The 21,361-nt window shown below is 34.5% G+C and overlaps 2 protein-coding genes across 2 annotated transcripts; both read left to right on the top strand.

The window, feature by feature from the left end:
• The first annotated feature begins 1,170 nt into the window (after positions 1 to 1,170).
• LOC108220347 (ATP-dependent helicase rhp16) lies at positions 1,171 to 8,415 on the top strand. The gene is given in 15 exon segments (XM_064085746.1): positions 1,171 to 1,977; positions 1,979 to 2,065; positions 2,738 to 2,860; positions 2,956 to 3,029; positions 5,039 to 5,102; positions 5,210 to 5,356; positions 5,444 to 5,529; positions 6,229 to 6,298; positions 6,639 to 6,761; positions 7,044 to 7,211; positions 7,432 to 7,536; positions 7,625 to 7,777; positions 7,870 to 7,958; positions 8,059 to 8,139; positions 8,221 to 8,415. Coding segments are annotated over 15 exon segments (2,250 nt in total). The 3' UTR covers positions 8,294 to 8,415.
• A 4,982-nt stretch (positions 8,416 to 13,397) lies between these two features.
• Positions 13,398 to 19,437, top strand: LOC108220338 (ATP-dependent helicase rhp16). The gene is made up of 15 exons (XM_017394081.2): positions 13,398 to 13,458; positions 13,557 to 14,416; positions 15,103 to 15,225; positions 15,318 to 15,391; positions 16,060 to 16,120; positions 16,227 to 16,373; positions 16,463 to 16,548; positions 17,165 to 17,234; positions 17,662 to 17,781; positions 18,076 to 18,243; positions 18,505 to 18,609; positions 18,707 to 18,859; positions 19,018 to 19,106; positions 19,202 to 19,282; positions 19,365 to 19,437. The coding sequence occupies exons 1-15, from the start codon at positions 13,398 to 13,400 to the stop codon at positions 19,435 to 19,437; spliced, it is 2,271 nt and encodes a 756-aa protein (XP_017249570.2).
• The last annotated feature ends 1,924 nt before the right edge of the window (positions 19,438 to 21,361 follow it).

Below are 21,361 nucleotides of genomic sequence, written 5' to 3'. Positions count from 1 at the left end.
ATAAGAGTCTACATTCATACATTTATCGATTATTCTTTGGTGTGCGCATGGGCAAATGCTAATCACCAAATTTCATGTATTTAACACATCTTCATTGGCTAATACTTATCAATAATGGTGGAGCCTATATATACAAAAATTTCACCAATCAAAACAAGTTAAATAAATCAAATTTAGCACTTAATATGTGCATATGGACTCACACTAGCCGAACACTACATTAGTTAAGGGATATAAATGAGAAAATATTATCTAATTATTATTTTCCTAATATGCGTAAATTTTTCAAAAGAGACTTGTATTGTGGGACAACAGAATATTTTCAACCTCAAAGTAAAATCAACTGTAATTAATCATATCTGAATTTATCCCCCCTCTCATGAGAGTCGGACGCTCCATCTCCCGCTAACCCTAGCCGTCTCCACCTTCTCTATCCATCTCTATCCCTATCTCCGTTCATCCCATCTCAATTCTCAAGCTGCCCCTTCTCCATCTAAACAACACCTCTTGTCTCCTTTTTAATTTTCTATCAATAATCCTCTTTGTTTGTTTCTTCTTCAATAAAATCGATTTTTGTTCCAGAATATTCAGGAAAACCATTTGGGTTTTTTAGTTGTCTTCAGTCTGAGTTATTACTTGTGTGTTTGATTGTCTCGCTTTGTGCGATGTGTTTATGTTGAAAATGAATTTTACGGTATATTGAGAGATTTGGATATCTCCCATCAACAACACTTTCGGCAGATCTATAGCTGGTGTCCGACAGGTAGATGGCCGGGGTGCGTTTGGAACGGTAGTCAAAGTCGCATGTGCTCACTCTCGCAAAATAAATCTGTTCATAACATGAGACCTTTAAACTCAGTTTTTGCAACTGAATCTTCTAAACATTGAACTATCCATGAAATTACTGTGATGGTCAATTGTGAACCTACTATTTTCAGGGGAGATGCATGTTGGATTGTTCAAGAAACCATCATCTTCATTTTTAATTTTCAGAATATTTGAATTAAGTTAGTTAGCAATCCGAAAACAAAGCGGCTAATTATTTAGTTCGTCTATTTGTTTTTCAAACTGGTTGCCAACTAAACTGGTTGCCAACTTTATTAATAGCACCCTTTTAGGAGTATGAACTAAATAATTTGAAAACAAAGCTCGGATGAAGGTAGTGTCGCTATGGACATTTCGGATTGTGAAGGTGATAGAAAAGATTTGATTGTTGGAAACGACACTCAAGGGAGAAAGGAAAGCCCAATCTTGATGTGGAAAGCTTGGGAAGATGAAAATGCCAGATGGTTAGAATCTCTCGACCGTGCAGATGCAGACACGGAGATAGATAATGTGAATCAAGTTCTGGCGGAGACTGCTGAACCGCCGCCCAGTTTAACTATGCCTCTGCTCAGATTTCAGAAAGAGTGGTTAGCTTGGGCGCTGCAGCAGGAGGAATCTGCAGCCCGGGGAGGCATACTTGCCGACGAGATGGGGATGGGCAAGACTGTCCAGGCCATCGCACTGGTCCTGGCTAAGAAGGAACTTCAAGGAGCGGGGGATGGAGCTTTCCCCCTACCAAGTTCATCTCTTGGGTTGCCAAAAGCGAAGGCGACCCTTGTCATATGTCCTGTCATTGCGGTGACGCAATGGGCGAACGAGATTAGCCGCGTCACGGTGACAGGTAGCCAGAAGGTGATAGTCTATCATGGATCCAAGAGGGGCAAGTCCCTTCATGAATTCTTGGATCATGATTTCGTGATTACCACGTATTCAGTCGTCCAAGCTGAATACAGGAAGCATGTCTTGCCTGAGAAACAAAGATGCACAGGGTGTGGAGAGTTGTTCGATGAAGGGATCCTGGCCTATCACCGAGCTTTTGTTTGCGTTAACAATCCCGTGGTGGATGTTACTGAGTCGGTGTATGACCGGAAAAAGGAACCTATAAAGAAAGGGAAGGGCTTGAATAAGGATAAGGCGTTTGGAGCTGGTTGTGACTCAGAAGGAGCTGAAAACAGACCTCGTCCAAGAAATTATAATTTGTACGTACTCCGTGGACTGGAACCGTATAATATTGGATGAGGTGCGTTTTAATGACGAGTACTGTTAGAAAGTGTCTCAAACATGGCTACTTTAGTTGATGCATCATTTGTGTGTGTGTGCGCGCTGATATATTTAATTATTATACCTCCTCGTTATAGGTTTTCGGGCAACATTGAAGTTCTTTGCGCAGCATTGAATCCAGATACTAATAAATGAATTATGAGCTACCCACATCCATTTATACAAAAAATAAAAACATATTTAATGAAGCTCCTGAATATATGTGTATGTGCTTATGTGCATATTTAAAGTCATAGAGCAGCATGATCTATGGAAACTTTGACATATCACAATTAGTATTACCTGGATACCTAAAACCAGATTGGCTTGTTTCACTATGCCATCGAATATTAAAAACTTGTTCTGATGATTTGATGTTTTGATGATCTACATGAACAAAACTAATAGTTTCATTTGTTGTTAGCTAGATTTGGTTTCATATTAGTTTTGTATATTTTCATCAGCACTTTAAACTCATATAGTACTTGTTCACATTTGATCTTTTATTTTGAAAGTCGGGTGCTTACTCTTTAGAGATGATGGATTAATTAGTTAGAGTTGTAAATCTACTCTAGAGGTGTTTTAAATGCCTTTCAGTGTTTGACTTAAATTATTACCTCAATTTACTGGATAATTTCTATTTTTATTACAGGCTCACCATATCAAAGATCATCGAAGTAGCACTTCGAATGCTGTTCTTTCCTTAAACTCTACCTACAAATGGGCTCTAAGTGGCACTCCCCTTCAAAATCGTGTTAGAGAACTTTACTCACTTGTAAGATTTGCTTACATGAGTACTTAGCTTGATGTGATATACAATTTAATTTATCATGGTTTATATGTAATTACTTTTCTGATTTTTTGGCACAGATCCGCTTCCTCCAGATTTTTCCATATTCTTATTACTTCTGTATGGAGTGTGATTGCACAGAACTTATTTACAGGTATTATTCAGGATTAAACCATCTTTCCTGAAAGAAATGTTAAACGTGATTCCTGAAAGAATCTATTCCTGCTTTTTATCATAAGTTCTGCTCTCAGTGTTGTGTCTGGTTTGTCAAATATATATTGCTATATATGATGTATGCCCTAATAGTTATTAAAGGCGCAAATTAAACACACCAATTAAAGTGCAAAGGTGGTCCCGGCGCATAAGTGCAATGCTTTTGTGCGAAGCGATTTAAAGAAGCGAAGCACACACTACATAAACAGTCTATATAAATGCGTAGATGAAAACTTGGTAAGATTGACAAAAATAGTGACACCAAAATTATAAAACGTCACAAGAGTCGATATAGAACTTGTGTTCACAATTACCGAAGATATGAAGTTGCAACTAAAGTCTGTACATTCGTTTTCAATATCTTCCAACACCTTCCTAGTCACAATGCCTATGTCACATATTTTGAGACTAAAAAGAAAATAGCCGCAGAAATATTTTTGAAATTATCTTTGTTGTACGCCTTCAAAATTTGCCTTTCTTAATGAGGTTCTCCTATGTGTGGCACCTTGCATCATGCTTACGGTCTTGCTTCAATTGCATGATGTGACGAAACCTTGCTTCACACATTGTTTCTAACGAGTCCGGATCCTCTGTCCCCTCTTTGTGTCTCCTTACGTGTCTCCTCTTTTTTATTGGTCAGTTCTTTTACTTATCACGTGATCTATAATTTTATAATTCTTATTTATTTTCTCACGGAGCTTATTATATAAACTTTTTCAAATCTATAGAAATATATCTCAATTATTTAAATATCTTTTTCATATAGTACATAATCAACTAAAAATATTTTTTACATGATATAAATATAATATTATATAGTAACTTTATTTTTATGTTTTCTACATGAAATAATAAATAAAATTTTGAAAATTTTAATATTATTAAATTTAAAAGCAAAAATATACTTTATTTACATTATCTTTTCCATATAGTATTAGTACATAATCAACTAAATTTTTTTTTACATGATATAAATATAATACTATGCAGTAATTTTATTTTTATGTTTTTCTATATTAAATAATCAATTAAAATTTTGTAAACTTTAATATTAATAAATTTGAAAGCAAAAAAAAACTTTCTTTATGACTTAAATTATATTAAAAAATTGAGATGTTATTTATATAATATTTAATCTAATAAAATTAAATTGGTATATGAAGGAAATTCACTGGTACATTTTTTTGATAAACCAAACTATACATCATGGAGTTAATATTTAATGCAACGAAAAAAGATGATTGAGAATTTATAAAATTGAAGTCTACATTGAGAAGAAATAAATTAAGCCTGCAATTATAAAAGATTTTATCTCAGAGTTCACAGAAAGTAACTCAGTTGAATACTTGTAATTTATTTGTATTCTGCAATAACAAGAGAGAGATCACGTGAGAAGTAAAAAAACTAACCAATAAGAAGGAGGAGACACATAGGGAGACACAAAGAGGGACAGAGGATCCCGACTCGTTTCTAACATATTTGCTCGCTTATCTTTAGGCATTGCCTGAGTCACAGGGGTGGCAATATCAGACCCGACCTGACCCGAACCGAACCCGATCCAAATCCGCAACCCGATTTAGTGAGACAAAATCTGAACGCGAATTGAAAATCACCCGATTGACCCGAAATCGACCCAAAATTAGAATTTCATTCATAAAAACTTAAAATTTCAATTTTAAGTGATTTTAGCTTGACCCAAAATCGACCCTTTTGCCGACACGAACATGACATGTTACCGAAATTGCCACCCCCGATTCCAGTACCAATAAATAATGGGAAGGTGTTCAACCCGCCTTAATTTTTATAGGGTAGGCAACGTCTTCTGGGTTCTGAGTATCCGTAGGCCTTGATGAAGGGGAAATTAGAGTCTTCTTGCTCTTGTATATATACTTTTACATATAATAAACCGTTTGTTATCTAATATCTATTATGTCATTAATTACCTTGCAGCTCTTTAACTGATTGTTCAGTTTGCAATCATACATCTTTCAGTCACTTTTGCTGGTGGGATCAAGTGAGTCACAAAAGTTTAAGTTTGTATATTGTGTCTTTTAGTTTGAGGATGCATGGAAAACATTGCAACTTTAGTGCTAACTTCACTTGATTATTGTGAATGTGAAGTATGTTGCCAGACCAATACAAGCGGAAGGACATACTGGGCGTGGCAGAGATGCAATGCTTTTGCTGAAGCATAAGATTTTGAAAAGTTTACTCCTTAGGCGTACTAAACAGGGCAGATCTGCCGATCTTGCGCTTCCTCCCAAAACGGTACCTTTTATAATTTCTTATTCTGCAAGGCACCAAGAACGCATATTTACTTCAATATGTCATGCAATATATATTATTCTTTGCCAGATCTTTTTACGACGGGACTCACTCGATATCAAGGAAGATGATTACCTCAAATCATTGTACAATGATTCTCGGGCCCAATATAACACGTGAGTCAACTAATTATTCTCATTTTGGTTAAGATATTTATTCAGGGATCATTAATCGCTGGACCTTTTTTCAAATTCAGTTTATATATTTGTTATCTTATTCATAGATCTAGCTCCTCTATGCTTTCATTCTTATTTTGTTGTTGGTTCTAGCTAGTTTCATTCGTGTATATATATATGCTTGGTTTATAGATGACCTTCGGACAATGCATTGTGATCCTTTTACAGGTTTTTACCATTTAAACACCAGTAATTACACATCTGGAGTACTGGTACATTTGGAATGATAATATTGCTCAAACTTTGATATTTATGTTATTGAAGATGGTCACTTAATTAAGTTTGCTTTTGTAAAAATACTTTAAAAGTAAAACAAACTGAAGTCAGATAGGGCCGGAAATTACATTTGAACTTTTCAATTCTAGTAGCTCACTTTCGGGAAAAATAGGCACTTTGGTATAAATTAGCATTTCCAGAGTAAACCATTTAAAAATATTATGATATAACTCAAAAGGAGTGGGAAAGAATTGTGTCACTGACAAAATATAAATGACAACCTTTATGTTCTCTGTGGTTACCAAAGCTTGAATTCATGCTAACTTAGATAATTCCCAGAGTCACTTGAATCTTTGTGACATGGTAACTTCTCTTTCCCCACTTAATTCGTTGCATTATAACATTAGCTTTTCTCACTTGCAGATATGTTAATGAAGGAACTGTTATGAATAACTATGCCAATATCTACAATCTCCTCACACGTGCACGACAGGTGGATGATTTACTTTCTACCCAGGAACATCTCATTTAATTATACAATCTTCTTAATTTATTGCAATAACCTTTTCTGTGTTTTAGCCTTTTAGGTACTTAAAAATATTATTGATGTATTTGGTTACTTTAGATACTCAATTGATAATTACCATTGCTGAAATAATTAGTATGTATAAACACCTGTTTTAAATTATGTTTTGGGTGGGTGGGGGTTGAATCATATTGTTAACTTTTAACTGTGACATTTTGTGAATATCAATTAAGATGCGGTACTCAATTGATTATGAGATATTGTTACCTTCTTTCAACTCTAACTATAATTTCTGATTGTGTAAAAGGCTTTGAATCATCCGTACCCAGTGGTATACTCTAAAAATGCCATGAGCGAAAAATCAAGTGCGGCGAATGATGATGGTGAAGTAAAATGTGGGCTGTGTCATGAATCTGTAGAAGATCCTCTGGTGAGTGCATGAAGTATTATTTTTCGAGTATTATTCTCTTTAATAATGTGATTCCCCAAGCCATATAATAAGAAATTATATCAAAAGTGAAATGCTATGTGTGTCTTTTTAGTAAAAAGAAAATAAGATCATTTTCTCTAATTTGAATCTTTTCTAGTGAACAGGTTTAGTAAAAAGAATTATCTCTCTGGAATTTTTTGATATAACTATGATTTCTCCTTTTTTGTTTTCATTAATAATACTCTTTCACTTTCTTTTAAACTTACTAAATATTTACTCCAGGTTAATGATTGTGGACACACCTTTTGTCGATCTTGTTTCATCGACTTCTCAGCTAGTGCGGGACAAGTCTCATGCCCTACATGCAGCATTACAGGTTTTAAGAGCTCAAGTATTCTCAACAGAATTCGGCTTGATGACTTCCAGACTAGTACAAAACTAGAGGCTTTGGTAAATTGTTGATTATCCTTTTAGAACTTTTTCTTTGCTGTCTGTAAGCATGCTCTTGTTTATCTGAACTCAGTTTTCATACTAAATTGCTATTTTTTAAACTGATTCTTAAACAAATTCTTGATATCAGTTTGAAGTCCAGATATCCTGATATCTTAGTGCCTGTTTCTCTACACAATGTTAGCGCTTTGACAAATTTGAAATTGATTCAATTATACAGAGGGAAGAAATTAGATTCATGATTGAGAGAGATGGTTCTGCAAAAGGAATCGTTTTTAGCCAATACCCATCATTCTTGGATTTGATTCACTATTCGCTGCAGAAGGTGGGTGATGATTTTACAAGATCTAGCTTTTAATATCTGCTTCTTCATCAAGTAGACTAAAATTCATTGACGTCGAAATGTTTTGCAGTCCGGAGTTCAGTGTGTTCAGTTGGATGGATCGACGAATATGAAGGCGAGAGATACTGCCATTAAAAGATTTAACGAGGATCCAGATTGTAGATTATTTCTGATGACCTTGAAAGCGGGAGGGAGTGCACTTAATCTCACAGCCGCATCACATGTAAGCGTATACTCTTTTGCTGTATCTGAAGTGGGAGTTTATTTTGATGTTTCGAAGTAAAGACTTGGTGTGTTTTTCTCGGACCCGTGCAGGTATTCTTGATGGACGTGTGGTGGAATCCTGCAGTTGAGCAACAGGCTCAAGATAGAGTACATAGAATTGGGCAGTTTAAACCCGTGAGGCAAGTGCCTTGGCTATATAGTTACTTCCAGACTTGCAGTCTTCTAGTACTATTGTGCAAACTGCAACCCTTCTTCTAAATCTCTTGTAAAATATTGTAGGGTTGTCAAGTTCATTATAGAAGGTTCAATCGAAGAAAGAATCTTAAAGTTGCAAGAGACGAAGCAATTACTATTTGAAGGGTATCTATTCATCTAATGCTCCAATGTTAAAAATTCATTGCTCAATCTAGATTATCTGATCTATATCCTGCTATTTTACAGGACTGTTAGTGGGTCGGCCGATGCACTGGGAAAGTTAACAGAGAAAGACTTGAAATTCCTGTTTTCAACATAAATGCTAACTGCAAGTGGCGCCTAAAGGGAAGTGGCGCGCCCTGGTGAATGCTACACTGCTGTTATGCTTGGTGGAGGCTGTACAGACTGAGGGAGAATGGACTTAAGTGGCGCCTGGTAGCAATCTCGTGGCTGCTCTGAGCGCACAGTGCTAATGGCGCCTTTAGTGGCGCCTGCACATGGCTCCCTTGAGCGCCAACTGCTCAAGTGGCGCCTTGGGCAACTTATATGGGCGCCAAGAGCTTAATTGGTTACTGTTGCTTGGAAATATCTCCAAGGCATGGATTCCTGCATATATCACTCTAGAGCACTTGTAACAACTTGGTTTTAATCATGGTTAGTTCATGTAAAGTCTATAATTAGGTGATTTATGTTTTCACAAATTACACACACTACCTTTGTGGTGAATGGCTTAATGCCAAGCACACAGCCACACACACACATAAATTTTTAGCTTAGTTTTTGAGACTTTTGTTTTGGATGATTTATTTTAATAAAATCTATATATCTCATTCTATCTGAATATTTGCTCGAATATTCAATATATCATCTATTAGCTATGGTTATGAAGTTTTACTGGGTGTATCAGTGCATGTATTTTATGGTTATAGAATTCTTTTATATGACTAAAATTCTGTGATTATACTATAAATTTGGATGGGTTGTCAGTTGAATTTGTTATAGTTTTGCATATCAGTTTTATTAAATTTTATGATTTTTTTTAGTGCATATATTGTTTATTTGTGCGATAGAGATAGAGGTAGAAAGTTGTGCAAGATGGATGAACATAGTCTAGAACACAAAAGCCAACACCTGCAAGAAACACATTACAGAACACAATCTTGTTGGTGTTTGTGTGTCTCTCCTCTTGGAGTGTTTGTTTTGTCTCTCTTTTCGGAGTGTTTTGTTATGTTTCTGTCTAGTTATGCTTGGGTTTATTTAGTGTTGGATCTGTTGAGAAGGAGTTTATTGATATTTTTGGTGATCTGCAAAAACTGTATCGAATTTGGGACGGTGGTGATTATCGCAAGAGCTCACCTTTCACAACCAAAGATCGTTCATCATTCACGGGTTTATACTTTCGGCATGTCTATAGCTGGTATCCGGCATGTAGATAGCTGGGGCCTGGGGTGTCTTCGGCATGTCTATAGCTGGTGACCGGCATGTAGATAGCTTTGGTGTCGCTTTTCCAATCTCAATTTATGCGATTGGTGTTTCTGAACATTGAGCTAACAATGGTTTTTATGTGATATGGTCAATTGCGATGTTACTATTTCCAGAGGTGTTGGTGTATTTTGGATCGCTTGGGATGTTTTTGATTTCGTTTTTAGATTCAAGAATTGTTAAATTCTATGTGTTAAACGATCAGGAAACAAATCATCTAATTGTTTTTATTATGTTATTTGTTTTACCACCGGGTTGTATCGACAGTTGGGGGTTTGTTATAACTGTATTATGTTTAAGTTAATGAAATTTTCTTGCATTTGTCAACAAAAAAACATAGTGATTTATTTTGTATTAATTATCTCATTGATGCATTTAATATATGTATTAATAGCCATATTAGCCAGCTGGAGACATGTACTGCGTATAGCTAAAGTCCTGCATTCTATCATCACAATCAAAAGTTACAGATTAATATATATCTATTAAAAAATAATAAAGTAGACAATAAAAAGACGATTGTGGAACATTTTTATGGTTTTAGTTAGTGCGCGGGATGAGGCAAGAGGGGTACATAATATTATGATGAGAGACAATATAAATTTAAATTAAGAGACAAAATAAAAAGTGCGGAATAAGTAGACAACCAGTTTTTATAAGAGACAATATGAATTTAAATTATGACAATTTGAAAAAGGGAATGATAGATTAACTGATAGATTAATTGTGCTGCTAACTCAGGAATATGGGAAGGTGGAAGGATAAAAGTTTTAACTCAACAAAAAGATTGCTGGACAAAGAGATGATACATTATTTCAACAAAAGAGAACGTAGTTACTGATTTTTCTGATAAGAAAACTGGTGGATGATCATTTCTCATAAAATTCTATAATCATGTCCATACCAACTGTTTACCATGATGTACTAGATATCACCAACGCAAGTACATGTTTTTTTTTATGTAATTAAATGTTTATTAAAATACCTTTTTCTTATTTTGATTGTAAGTCGTTAGATTAAAGGTTGTTGGACGGATTAGATATTGGTCTCCAATACTAAAAAAAAAGGACTCCAAAGAACTTTACTCAATGAGATGAATACCTTCATCTTTCAACCTTTTACTAATAATATCATTAATATCAACAAAGTTTGTAATTATTATTAATCACATCGGAAATGAATACCTTTCATCTTTCAACTTCTTACGAAAGATATTACTCCCTTCGTACCTAAATATTTGTTCAAACATTTTGATCATTGATTGTACTTTGATTGAAATTTATATGTACCATATAATTGGGAAAAATAATAATACTCCCCCCATTTCAATTTACATGTCCACTTTAAAAAGAAAGATTGCTTCAATTTAGTTGTCTACTTCAGCTTTTAATGTATAATTATATTTCCAAAGTCAATTCTACTTCACATATCTCTTATTTATACTAGTCGAGAACACGCGCGTTGCGGCGGCCTATAAAAATTATATTAATGATTCAATATTAATATTTGTAGAATAAAATAATTTTATGACTGTCTATGAAAAGTATATTAATATTTCAAAGTTAATATCTGTAGGATAAAATAAATTTATATTATAAAAATCTTGATGTAATACCAATACTAATATATAAAATTGCAAAATTGGACTATAATTCATTGTGAAAAAATGAAAATAAATTTATACACGTAATTACCAATTTAAACCATGGCGAATCTTAATTTTATTTGTTTTTTATTTTTGAAAATTAATCATGTTCTTACATTGTCACCTTCCTCCAATTTTTTTGGATTGATTGTGCACAAAAAATCTAACTTAAATATAACTACCCTCTTAAAAGTTGCTTGAACGGAGCAAACAGATAATGCATGAATAATTTTTTCATGTATACAAAGTAAATGATATAAAAATTAACAACAACAAACATGTCCGATGAACAAAACAAATATTATAAAAGAATAACCAACAAACATACATCACTAATAGTTAATTTATTGACATCAACCATCAATATCATGTCAAGACTATATTCTTTTCCCATGTTTGGATTTGTCGACTCCAATATAACGGTCTATAACTACATTTGCTTGCAACAACCTTTACTGTATAAACAGCCTTCACTTATCGTTGCAGAAGAACGACACCTCCGAGTTAGAAATCGAGCAAGAGAAAGGTATATCTAATTTTTGATATTTTGCATCCAAAAATTTGAGAAAATTAGAAAAATAGAACGGAGCGATGTGAGAGGCGACACCCACACGCCCCTCGCTTCTCCTTTAAAATCGAGTAAGAGAACTATCAGGTTGGTTTGTGGTATTGAGAGAGGAGGTTGTGTTTAGATGATCTAAAATTCTACGATCTATACGGGTATTTATAGGTGCTGAGAGACTTGTTTGCCACTCTTTCCCATAATTAAATAATCTGAACAAAATCAGATTAAATTTTTCAGGCTACTATATTCCATAAATAATCTGTTTTTCCCATAATTAAATAATCTGAAACAAAATCAGATTAAAACTTTCAAGCTACTATATTCCATAAATAATTTGAAACAAAATCAGATTCTAAAACGTGCTTTTAATATACCCGAAACTAAAAAAGGTAGTTCTAATTTTTGATATTTTTCATCCAAAAATTCCAGAAAATTAGAAAAATAGAACGGAGCGATGTGAGAGACGCCACCTACACGCCCCTCGTTTCTCCTTTATATAAGTATATTGATTTCCTTAGATCAACTTCATACCACATATTATGGTCATTTAATGTAATTAATTTGTAAACTTTCACATTTTTCTTAAACTATATAATTTTTTGAAAGTGGACATCTAATTTGAAGCAGAGGGTGTATATCATTCGAAAGTATATTTAATCTATTTTAACATGCAACTTTCAAATTTTAAATATAATAAATAGATAACTTATAATATTTAATCAAAAATTTGTCAATTTGACTCGTGGAAGATCAAAATGGACAAGTAATTAGGATCGAGGAGAATATTAAAGATCTGTACACAATCTATGAGACTTTAAAATTAATAGATTTACAAGTATGTATTTTATATTCCTAAAAATCTCTACAAAATCTACAAGATTTTATATGATTGTCCATGGATTCATATCAACGCTGCAAGATTTTATCTCAACTACCCTACTCAATGTAAAATCAAAATCTCCTATAATTAATTAAAATTCATCAACTACTATTAATTAATTAATTATATCTGAATTGAATACCCCTCTCTCGTCTTTCAACTAATTTTCAAATAATATCATTAATTTCAACACAATCCATAATTCTCTTAAGGGATTTTCTAAGGACACAATAGTTTCTAACTCCAATAAAAATAACTCTTCTTGATTGGTGGATGAATAATAAATGAGAATGGCCCCCCTGCATTCACATCAACTCCACCAATCAGAATAAGCTATTTTTATAGAATTTAGTGATTATTGTGTGCCTTTGGACACACATCAGAAAGACCGTTCTCTTAATCATATATGAAATGAATGCACCTCCCATCTTTCACATTTTTACAAAAAAATATCATTAATTTCACAAAATCCTCTGTCAAAATCAGTTTCATCGTAAATATCACCGAATATAACTATAAATACCCCTCCAAACTTCATCACCATTCACCATTACCGTACTGCAAAACACCCGTACACAAAGCAAAAATCCAAATAAACTCTTTCCCGCTCACCTACAACTACTCTTCTCACGCACCGATGGAGCCCCACCCAGATTTCAACTCTCTACCTCTGATCTTGGGTAAAACATATTTTTACTAGCTACGGAATTTTATTATTTAAATCGCCTCGTAAATTATTTGTTTTATCATCATTTCTCCAACTCACTGATATGTGTGTATCTTGATCAAGATTGTTTAAGCACTAGATCGCTATGTAAAGATCTCTACTTGCATGATGTATCTCTAGTTAAATGGGATTTAAATCGAATTTACTAGGGGATTTTGTAAATGTGTTGAAAGGCCAGCTTGCGCGTACCTTGACTAATCCGGTTGTTATATATGTTTTTATTATATGTTTATTCGGGGTTTTATTCTGTTACTGATTAGATTATTCGAATAATGTTGAGCAGGAGATCGTTCTGGTTTGATGTGGAAAGTCTGGGAAGAAGACCATTGGAGATGGTTAAGCTCTCTCAACGATGTCGAGGCAGACATTGATTTGGAAAATGTCAATGATGTTCTTGCCGAGACGGCTGAACCACCGAGCAGTGTGATTATGCCTCTGCTGAGGTATCAAAAAGAGTGGTTAGCATGGGCGCTGCAGCAGGAGGAGTCTGCAGCCAAAGGAGGCATCCTTGCAGACGAAATGGGGATGGGCAAGACGGCTCAAGCCATCGCGCTTGTGATGGCTAAGAAGGAAATTGAAGGAGCCGGGGATGGAGCATTCCCCCAACCAAGTTCATCCTCTGGTTTGCCAAAGGTGAAAGCCACTCTTGTGATTTGCCCTGTGATTGCTCTGATGCAATGGGCAAATGAGATCAGCCGCTTCACCTTGGCAGGAAGCAACAAGGTGTTAATATATTATGGATCCAAGAGGGAGAGGTCCCTTAAGGAGTTCGCAGACCATGATTTTGTTATCACTACGTATTCAGTTGTCGAAACTGAATACAGGAAGCATGTGCTGCCGGAGAAACAAGAATGCCCTTGGTGTGGGGAGTTGTTTCACGAAGAGTTCTTGCCTCTTCACCGAGATTTCAAGTGTTATCCAGAATATGTTTTGGGAAAGACGAAGCCGTTGAAAAAGAAGAATACAGATGCTGGGGTGGATGAGAGGAATAAGGAAGTTCTAAAGAAAGGGAAGAGGTTGAGTAAGGACAAGGCCTCCGGAGCTGGTTCTTCTGCAAATGATTCAGAAGGAGCTGATAAAGGACCACGTGAAAGAAATTGTAATCTGTACTCCGTGGACTGGAACCGCATAATCTTGGATGAGGTACGTTTTTAATGACTAGTACTGTTAAAAAGTGTCTCAAACTTGGCTGCTTTAGTTAATGTGTCTTTTGTGTGTGTGGGCACACTGATATAGTTAATCCTCCTTATAGGTTTTCAGGCAGCATTGAAGTTCTTTAAGCAGCATCGAATCCAGATATTAATAGATGAATTATGAGCTACCCACATTCATTTATGCAAAAATTAAAAACATATCTATGCAGCTCCTGAATATATGTTTATGTGCTTATGTGTGCATATTTCAAGTCATTGAACAGCATGATCTATGGAAAACTTTGACATATATGTTGACCAACCATTACCACAGTAAGTATTACCTGCAGGATATCTAAAACCAGATTAGCTTGTTTAACTATGCCCTCAAATATTAAAATCTTGTTTTGATGATTTGCAGTGCGAGATATATAGCATCTTCATGAGAAAATTAATAGTTTTATTTGTTGTTAATTAAATTGGGTTTCATATTAAATCTTAATATTTTAATCAGCACTTCAAAAGCATATAGTACTTGTTCATATCTAATCATTTATTTTGAAAATCGGATGCTTACTGTTTAGAGATGATGGATTAATTAAGTTAGAGTTGTAAATCTACTGTACAAGTGTTGTAATTCTGTGTTTGACTTAAATTATTACCTAATTTACTTGATAAGTTCTATTTTTGTTACAGGCTCACCATATCAAAGATAATCGAAGTAGCACTTCGCATGCTGTTCTTTCCTTCAACTCTACCTACAAATGGGCTCTAAGTGGCACTCCCCTTCAAAATCGTGTTGGAGAACTTTACTCACTTGTAAGATTTATGTACATGAGTTAGCTTGATGTGATAATACAATTTAATTTATCATGGTTTATATGTAATTACTTTTCTGATTTTTGGCACAGATCCGCTTCCTCCAGATTTTTCCATATTCTTATTACTTTTGCGAGGATTGTGATTGCAGAACACCTAATAGCAGGTATTGTTCAGGATTAAACTATCTTTCCTGAAATAAAAGTTAAATGCGCTTGTACTCCACCAGTCCAATTTTTTGTTAATTTATCAATTTGCCTCTGAGTTCATAGCTCAACAAAGGTAATCATTGATCATCTCCTGACAAATCTGCTAAGTTTCGGAAATAGCAAAATGTATCTGATATGCCAGAATCAAGTCCTGCATTTCTTCAAATATCCAGTTCAGATCTCAGTGCTGCGTCTGGTAATATATGTTACTATATATGATCATGTATGCCCTCATAGTTATTAAAGGCGCAAAACACACCAATCAAAGTGCAATGGTGGTCCCGGAGCATAAGCGCAATGCGTTTGTGCGAAGCGAAGCACATGCTACATAAATACTCTATATATACATGCGTTGATGCTAAAACATGGTAAGATTGACAATAAATATAGTGACACCAAAATTATAAAACAAAGTCACAAGAGTCGATATCGAACTTGTGCTCACAATTACAAAGGATATTAACTAGCGACTAAAGTCTGTACATTCTTTAAGATAATTTTATCGTCTTCTCCATTGATACTTTCAAAATTTGCATCAATATAATTAGAGTCTTCTTGCTCTTGTATAATTTTAGATATAATAAACTGTTTGTTATCTAATATCTTTTATGTAATTACCTTGCAGTTTAATTGAATGTTCAATTTGCAATCATAAAACTTATAGACACTTTTGCTGGTGGGACAAAGTGAGTCGCAAAATTCTAAGTTTGTGTATTGTGTCTTTTAATTTGAGGATGTATGGAGAACATTTCAACTAAAATGCTAACTTCATGTGACATTGTGACTGTGAAGTATATTACCCGACCAATAAAATTGGGAGGACATACTGGGCGTGGCAGAGATGCAATGCTTTTGCTGAAGCATAAGATTTTGAAAAGTATACTCCTTAGGCGTACTAAAGTGGGTAGATCTGCTGATCTTGCACTTCCTCCCAAAATGGTAACTTTAATAATTTCTCATGCTGTAAGGCACCAAAATGTGCATATTTAATTCAGTATGTCATGCGACATATAATTATTCTTTTCCAGATCTTTTTACGACGGGACTCGCTGGATATCAAGGAAGAGGATTACCTCAGATCATTGTACAACGATACTCAGGCCCAATTTAACACGTGAGTCAACTAATTATTATCATTTTTGTTTAAAATATTTATTCAGGGATCATTAATTGGTGGACCTTCTTCCAAATTCAATGTAAATATTCGTTGTACATTATTCCTAGATCTAGCTCCTCTGTGATTTCAATTTTAGTTTGTTGTTGGTTCTGGCTAGTTTTATTGGTTTTTATATGCCTGATTTATAGATGACCTTTGGACAATGCATTGTGATCATTTTTTAGGTTTTTACCATTTAAACATCAGTGATTACACATCACTACATCAGGAGACTGGTACATTTGGAATGATAAAATTGCTCAAACTTTAATATTTTATATTATTGAAGCTGGTCACTTACTTAAGTTTTCTTTTGTGAAATACTTTGAAAGTAGAATAACTGAAGTCAGATAGGGCCGAAAATTACTTTTGAACTTTTTAATTTCAGTAGCTCACTTTCTGGAATAAATATTATGAAATAACTCAAAAGGAGTGGGAAAGAATTGTCTCACTGACAAAATATAAACAAAGAGAAATGACAACCTTTATGTTCTGTGAGGTTTTTTCCATCTAACATGTTTTTAAGCTGTGTCTTAAAGTTCTCCAGTATGTCTGAATATTTTCTCACGTGCAGATATGTCACAGAAGGAACTGTTATGAATAACTACGCCAACATCTATAATCGCCTCACACGTGTTCGGCAGGTAGATGATTTACTTTCTATTGAGAAGCGTCTTTAATTATACAATCTTCTTAATATATTGCAATTACCTTTTCTGTGTTTTGGGTACTTTCTAATATAGCATTTATCAGTATATGTATCAAATATCAAGCGGAAGGAAAGTATATTATTTAGCTTATAATTATTAATGATGTATTTGGTTGCTTGAAATACTCAATTGATGATTACCATTGTGGAGATGATCAGTATGTATGAACACCTGTTTTCATTTGTTTTTTTTCTGGGTGGGTGGGGGTTGAATGATATTGCCTGCTATTATTCCTTTTAGGGGGTTCTAGTCACTTTTAACTGTGACATTTTGTGAATATCTTTTACGATGCGCTGCTCAATTGATTATGAGATATTGTAACCTTCTTTCAACTCTAACCATAATTCTGATTGTATAAAAGGCTTTGAATCATCCGTACCTTGTGGTATACTCTAAAAATGCCCTGAGCCAATCAAGTGTGGCGAATGATGATGGTGAAGTAAAATGCGGGCTGTGTCATAAATCTGTAGAAGATCCTGTGGTGAGTGCATGTTCGAGTATTATTCTCTTTATAATGTGTTAATTCTCATTTCTCCCAAGCCACATAATAACTTAATAAGAGATTATATCTAAAGTGAAAATGCTATGCGTGTCTTTTTAGTAAAATGAATATAAGAACATTTCTTCTAATTGGCCTCTTTTTTTAGTAAACAGGTTTAGTAAAATGAATTATCTCTGGAATGTTTTGATATAAATATAACTATGATTTCTCCTTTTTTGTTTTTCTTAATAATACTCTTCCGCTTATTTTAAAACTTACGACTAATTACTCCAGGTTAATGCATGTGGACACACCTTCTGTCAATCTTGTTTGATCAACTTCTCAGCTAGTGCGGGACAAGGCTCATGCCCTACATGCTTCATTACAGGTTTTAAGAGCTCAAGTATTCTCAACAGAATTCGGCTTGGTGACTTTAAGACTAGTACAAAACTAGAGGCTTTGGTAAATTGTTGATTATCCTTTTAGAACTTTTCCATTGCTGTCTGTAATGTTTTTCTTTATTGATAGTTTTTGGTTCTCAATGGCCTTCTTGACGATATGATAGGAAGCTGCTAAACTAGTCATATTTACTAAATTGCTATTTCCTAAACCGATTCTTTAACACACCCTTGATATCAGTTTGAAGTCCAGATTTCCTATTTTAGAGACTGTTTCTCAAATTGTTAGTGCTTTGACTAAAATGAAATTGATTCAATTATACAGAGGGAAGAAATTAGATTTATGGTTCAGAGGGATGGTACTGCAAAAGGAGTCGTTTTTAGCCAATTCCCATCATTCTTGGATTTGATTCACTATTCGCTGCAGAAGGTGGGTGATAATTTTACAAGATATTGTTTTTAATATATATATATCTGCTTCTTCATCAAGTAGACTAATATTTCATTGACGTTGAAATGTTTTGCAGTCGGGAGTCCAGTGTGTTCAGTTGGATGGATCTACAAATATGAAGGCAAGAGATACTGCCATCAAAAGGTTTAACGAGGACCCAGATTGTAGATTATTTCTGACGAGCTTGAAAGCGGGAGGGACTGCACTTAATCTCACAGTGGCATCACATGTAAGCGAATACTCTTCTGCTATATCTGAAGCTTAACCATAAAGGCTTTGTTTGTTTTCTTTTTTGCTTTCTTCCTATTTGAAAGGAAGGCCAACATTTAATTTATTTTAATGTTTTAAAATAAAGACTTAGTGTATTTTGCTCTTTGACCCATGCAGGTATTCTTGATGGACGTGTGGTGGAATCCTGCAGTTGAGCAACAGGCTCAAGATAGAGTACATAGAATTGGGCAGTTTAAACCTGTGAGGCAAGTGCCTTGGCTAGAGCCTAGCTAGATAGTTACTTGCAGTCTTCTGGTACTATTGTGCAACCCTTCTTCTAAATCTCTTGTGAATTTTGTAGGGTTGTGAGGTTCGTAATAGAAGGTTCAGTTGAAGAAAGAATATTAGAGTTGCAAGAGAAGAAGCAATTAGTATTTGAAGGGTATCTATTCATCTAATGCTCCAATGTTAAATATTCATTGCTCAATCTAAATCGTGTTATCTATATCCTGCCCATTTTACAGGACTGTTAGTGGGTCGGCCGATGCACTGGGAAAGTTATCAGAGAGAGACTTGAAATTCCTGTTTTCAATATAATGCTCGCAGCAATTACATAGAAGGCTTTTTGCACATTGCCCGGATGTGGCTACAGGATTAGATTTTTATATGAGAATTCCAGTGTTCTAAGAGTTACCTTTTGCTTTTTGGTTGATACCCAGGCACACTAGAAATGTGGGAGGTTCTCAGAATATAAGAGACAGAAATTTGTTACTTTGTTTTTGGTTTTTTCTTAAAACATATATATTCCATCCCTTATTATTTCCAAAATTTTCTGTAATCATGTCTACAACATAATTAAGATTTACATTTTAGTCTCGCGCGAATTATTATTACAGGTGCCTCGATCATGTCCTTCTGATTGTGTATTTATGCACATGTTAGTAATGAATTCCCAGAAGGACATTTGATCATGTAGTTGTTTCCTGAAATGGCTGTGATTTGGTTACTTCCTTTTAAAACACCCCTGAAAAGCTACTTGTAATGGCTTTCCATCACGCTAAAAGTAGTCGGGCTCTCCTCGTCAAAACTGTCGTGTTTGTGATTAATGAAGAAAACTAATGTCACTGCCATCTTTATTGTTATGAATTAACTCCGGTCATGCATCATGCATGTTGTTAGCAAACTTGGTAGCTAGAGTCCTGCATTGGTATTGCACATGTTCAGTGTATAGAAAGAGTCTAGAATCATAGGATATCCTGCTCATTGTTCTGGTTGTAGCAGATGGACAAAGAGGGGTGGCTGTGGTCCTCGGATTATGAGCTTCTTTGGCAACGCTGAAAGCTAGTGGCTTAAAACTGTTTCCGACTTTACCCAAACAGACATGTTAAGTCATAAGTCACAATTTTAAACTTAGCAAGCGGCTCTATGCGTTGTTGTTTTATTCAGTTGGTTATTGCAAGCACTTTATCTCTCACAGTTATCTTCTTTATCACAGCTATCATATGCATTTCAAATAATCTTTAGTGATTATAATGTACAATGCATCTGCTGCATGTTCAAGAATCAAGATATCCCGAGCGGTTCGATTGAATCACACTACACTTATATTTTATTTTCAGGCTTGCATTTGGATTTTGAACAATGATTATGTGCTAGTACTTTTCATATGACATGAAACTCTATGTCTACAGGACTGACAGTGATTTAAGGTATAGCAGTTTTTTCTTATCTTACCTGGTAAGTTTCGTCTTTCTTTACCTCCTATAGCCATTAATATGTCCCGGAGGTTTCCCAACCTAAAAATATGTGAAACATATTCTGATGGATTAAGTGAGAAGAGAAGGAAAAAAAGAGAACATTAGATCCAATATTATATGGTCTTAGCAGATGACATAGATAGTATGTAAAGCTTACTGTGAGCATTTGCCAATCTCTCAAGAAAGCAGAGAGTATGAATGTATGATGAATACAGTCTTCTGATAATAAGAATAAGTTAATCAGATCTTTCGTAAAAAGTCATAAATATACATCTAATTGTAAGTATGAAATTGTATGTCACTTATGATAAAATTTTGATGTACTTATATACTCTTTCTTTCCCGACTTATTTAGTGACCAGAATAGTGAAAAGATGGAACGAAATCAGGAAATATACTTATAATTATAGTCATATTGTAATAGATTAATATTATAAAATTAATAAATTAGCAGGTCAAACTGCTTAATCCGAAGAAAATATCATATTCATTGCATTCAGATCCACTAATTATATTCTAATGCTACATAGGTATTTGTACTGAGCTTACCTGCCCAAGTGTAACACCATTTGCATAACTTGAACCACTGGTCTGCGAGGAGCTGAGACTCTTCATCTGGTTCCACTGGTATGGATCAATAGAGACATATTTTTTCACTAGCACATAAATGCCTACACATATACAGACAGGAGTTGTTCCCAGATTCTCACGATAAACTTTCAAATTTTCGTGAAATGATACATATATATGTGTGATTAGATGTA

This window comes from Daucus carota, chromosome 1, assembly GCF_001625215.2.
Source record: "Daucus carota subsp. sativus chromosome 1, DH1 v3.0, whole genome shotgun sequence".
Classification (NCBI taxonomy): domain Eukaryota; kingdom Viridiplantae; phylum Streptophyta; class Magnoliopsida; order Apiales; family Apiaceae; genus Daucus; species Daucus carota.
The sequence above is the reverse complement of the archived record's forward strand: the minus strand, read 5'-3'. Positions and strand labels throughout refer to the sequence as shown.

Excerpts from the sequence above, each read along its gene's own strand:
- LOC108220338 (XM_017394081.2), top strand. The coding sequence starts at position 13,398 with ATGGGATTTAAATCGAATTTACTAGGGGATTTTGTAAATGTGTTGAAA. Across the intron at positions 18,610-18,706 it reads TTCACTATTCGCTGCAGAAG|TCGGGAGTCCAGTGTGTTCA; the intron begins GTGGGTGATAAT and ends AATGTTTTGCAG. Across the intron at positions 18,860-19,017 it reads ATCTCACAGTGGCATCACAT|GTATTCTTGATGGACGTGTG; the intron begins GTAAGCGAATAC and ends TGACCCATGCAG.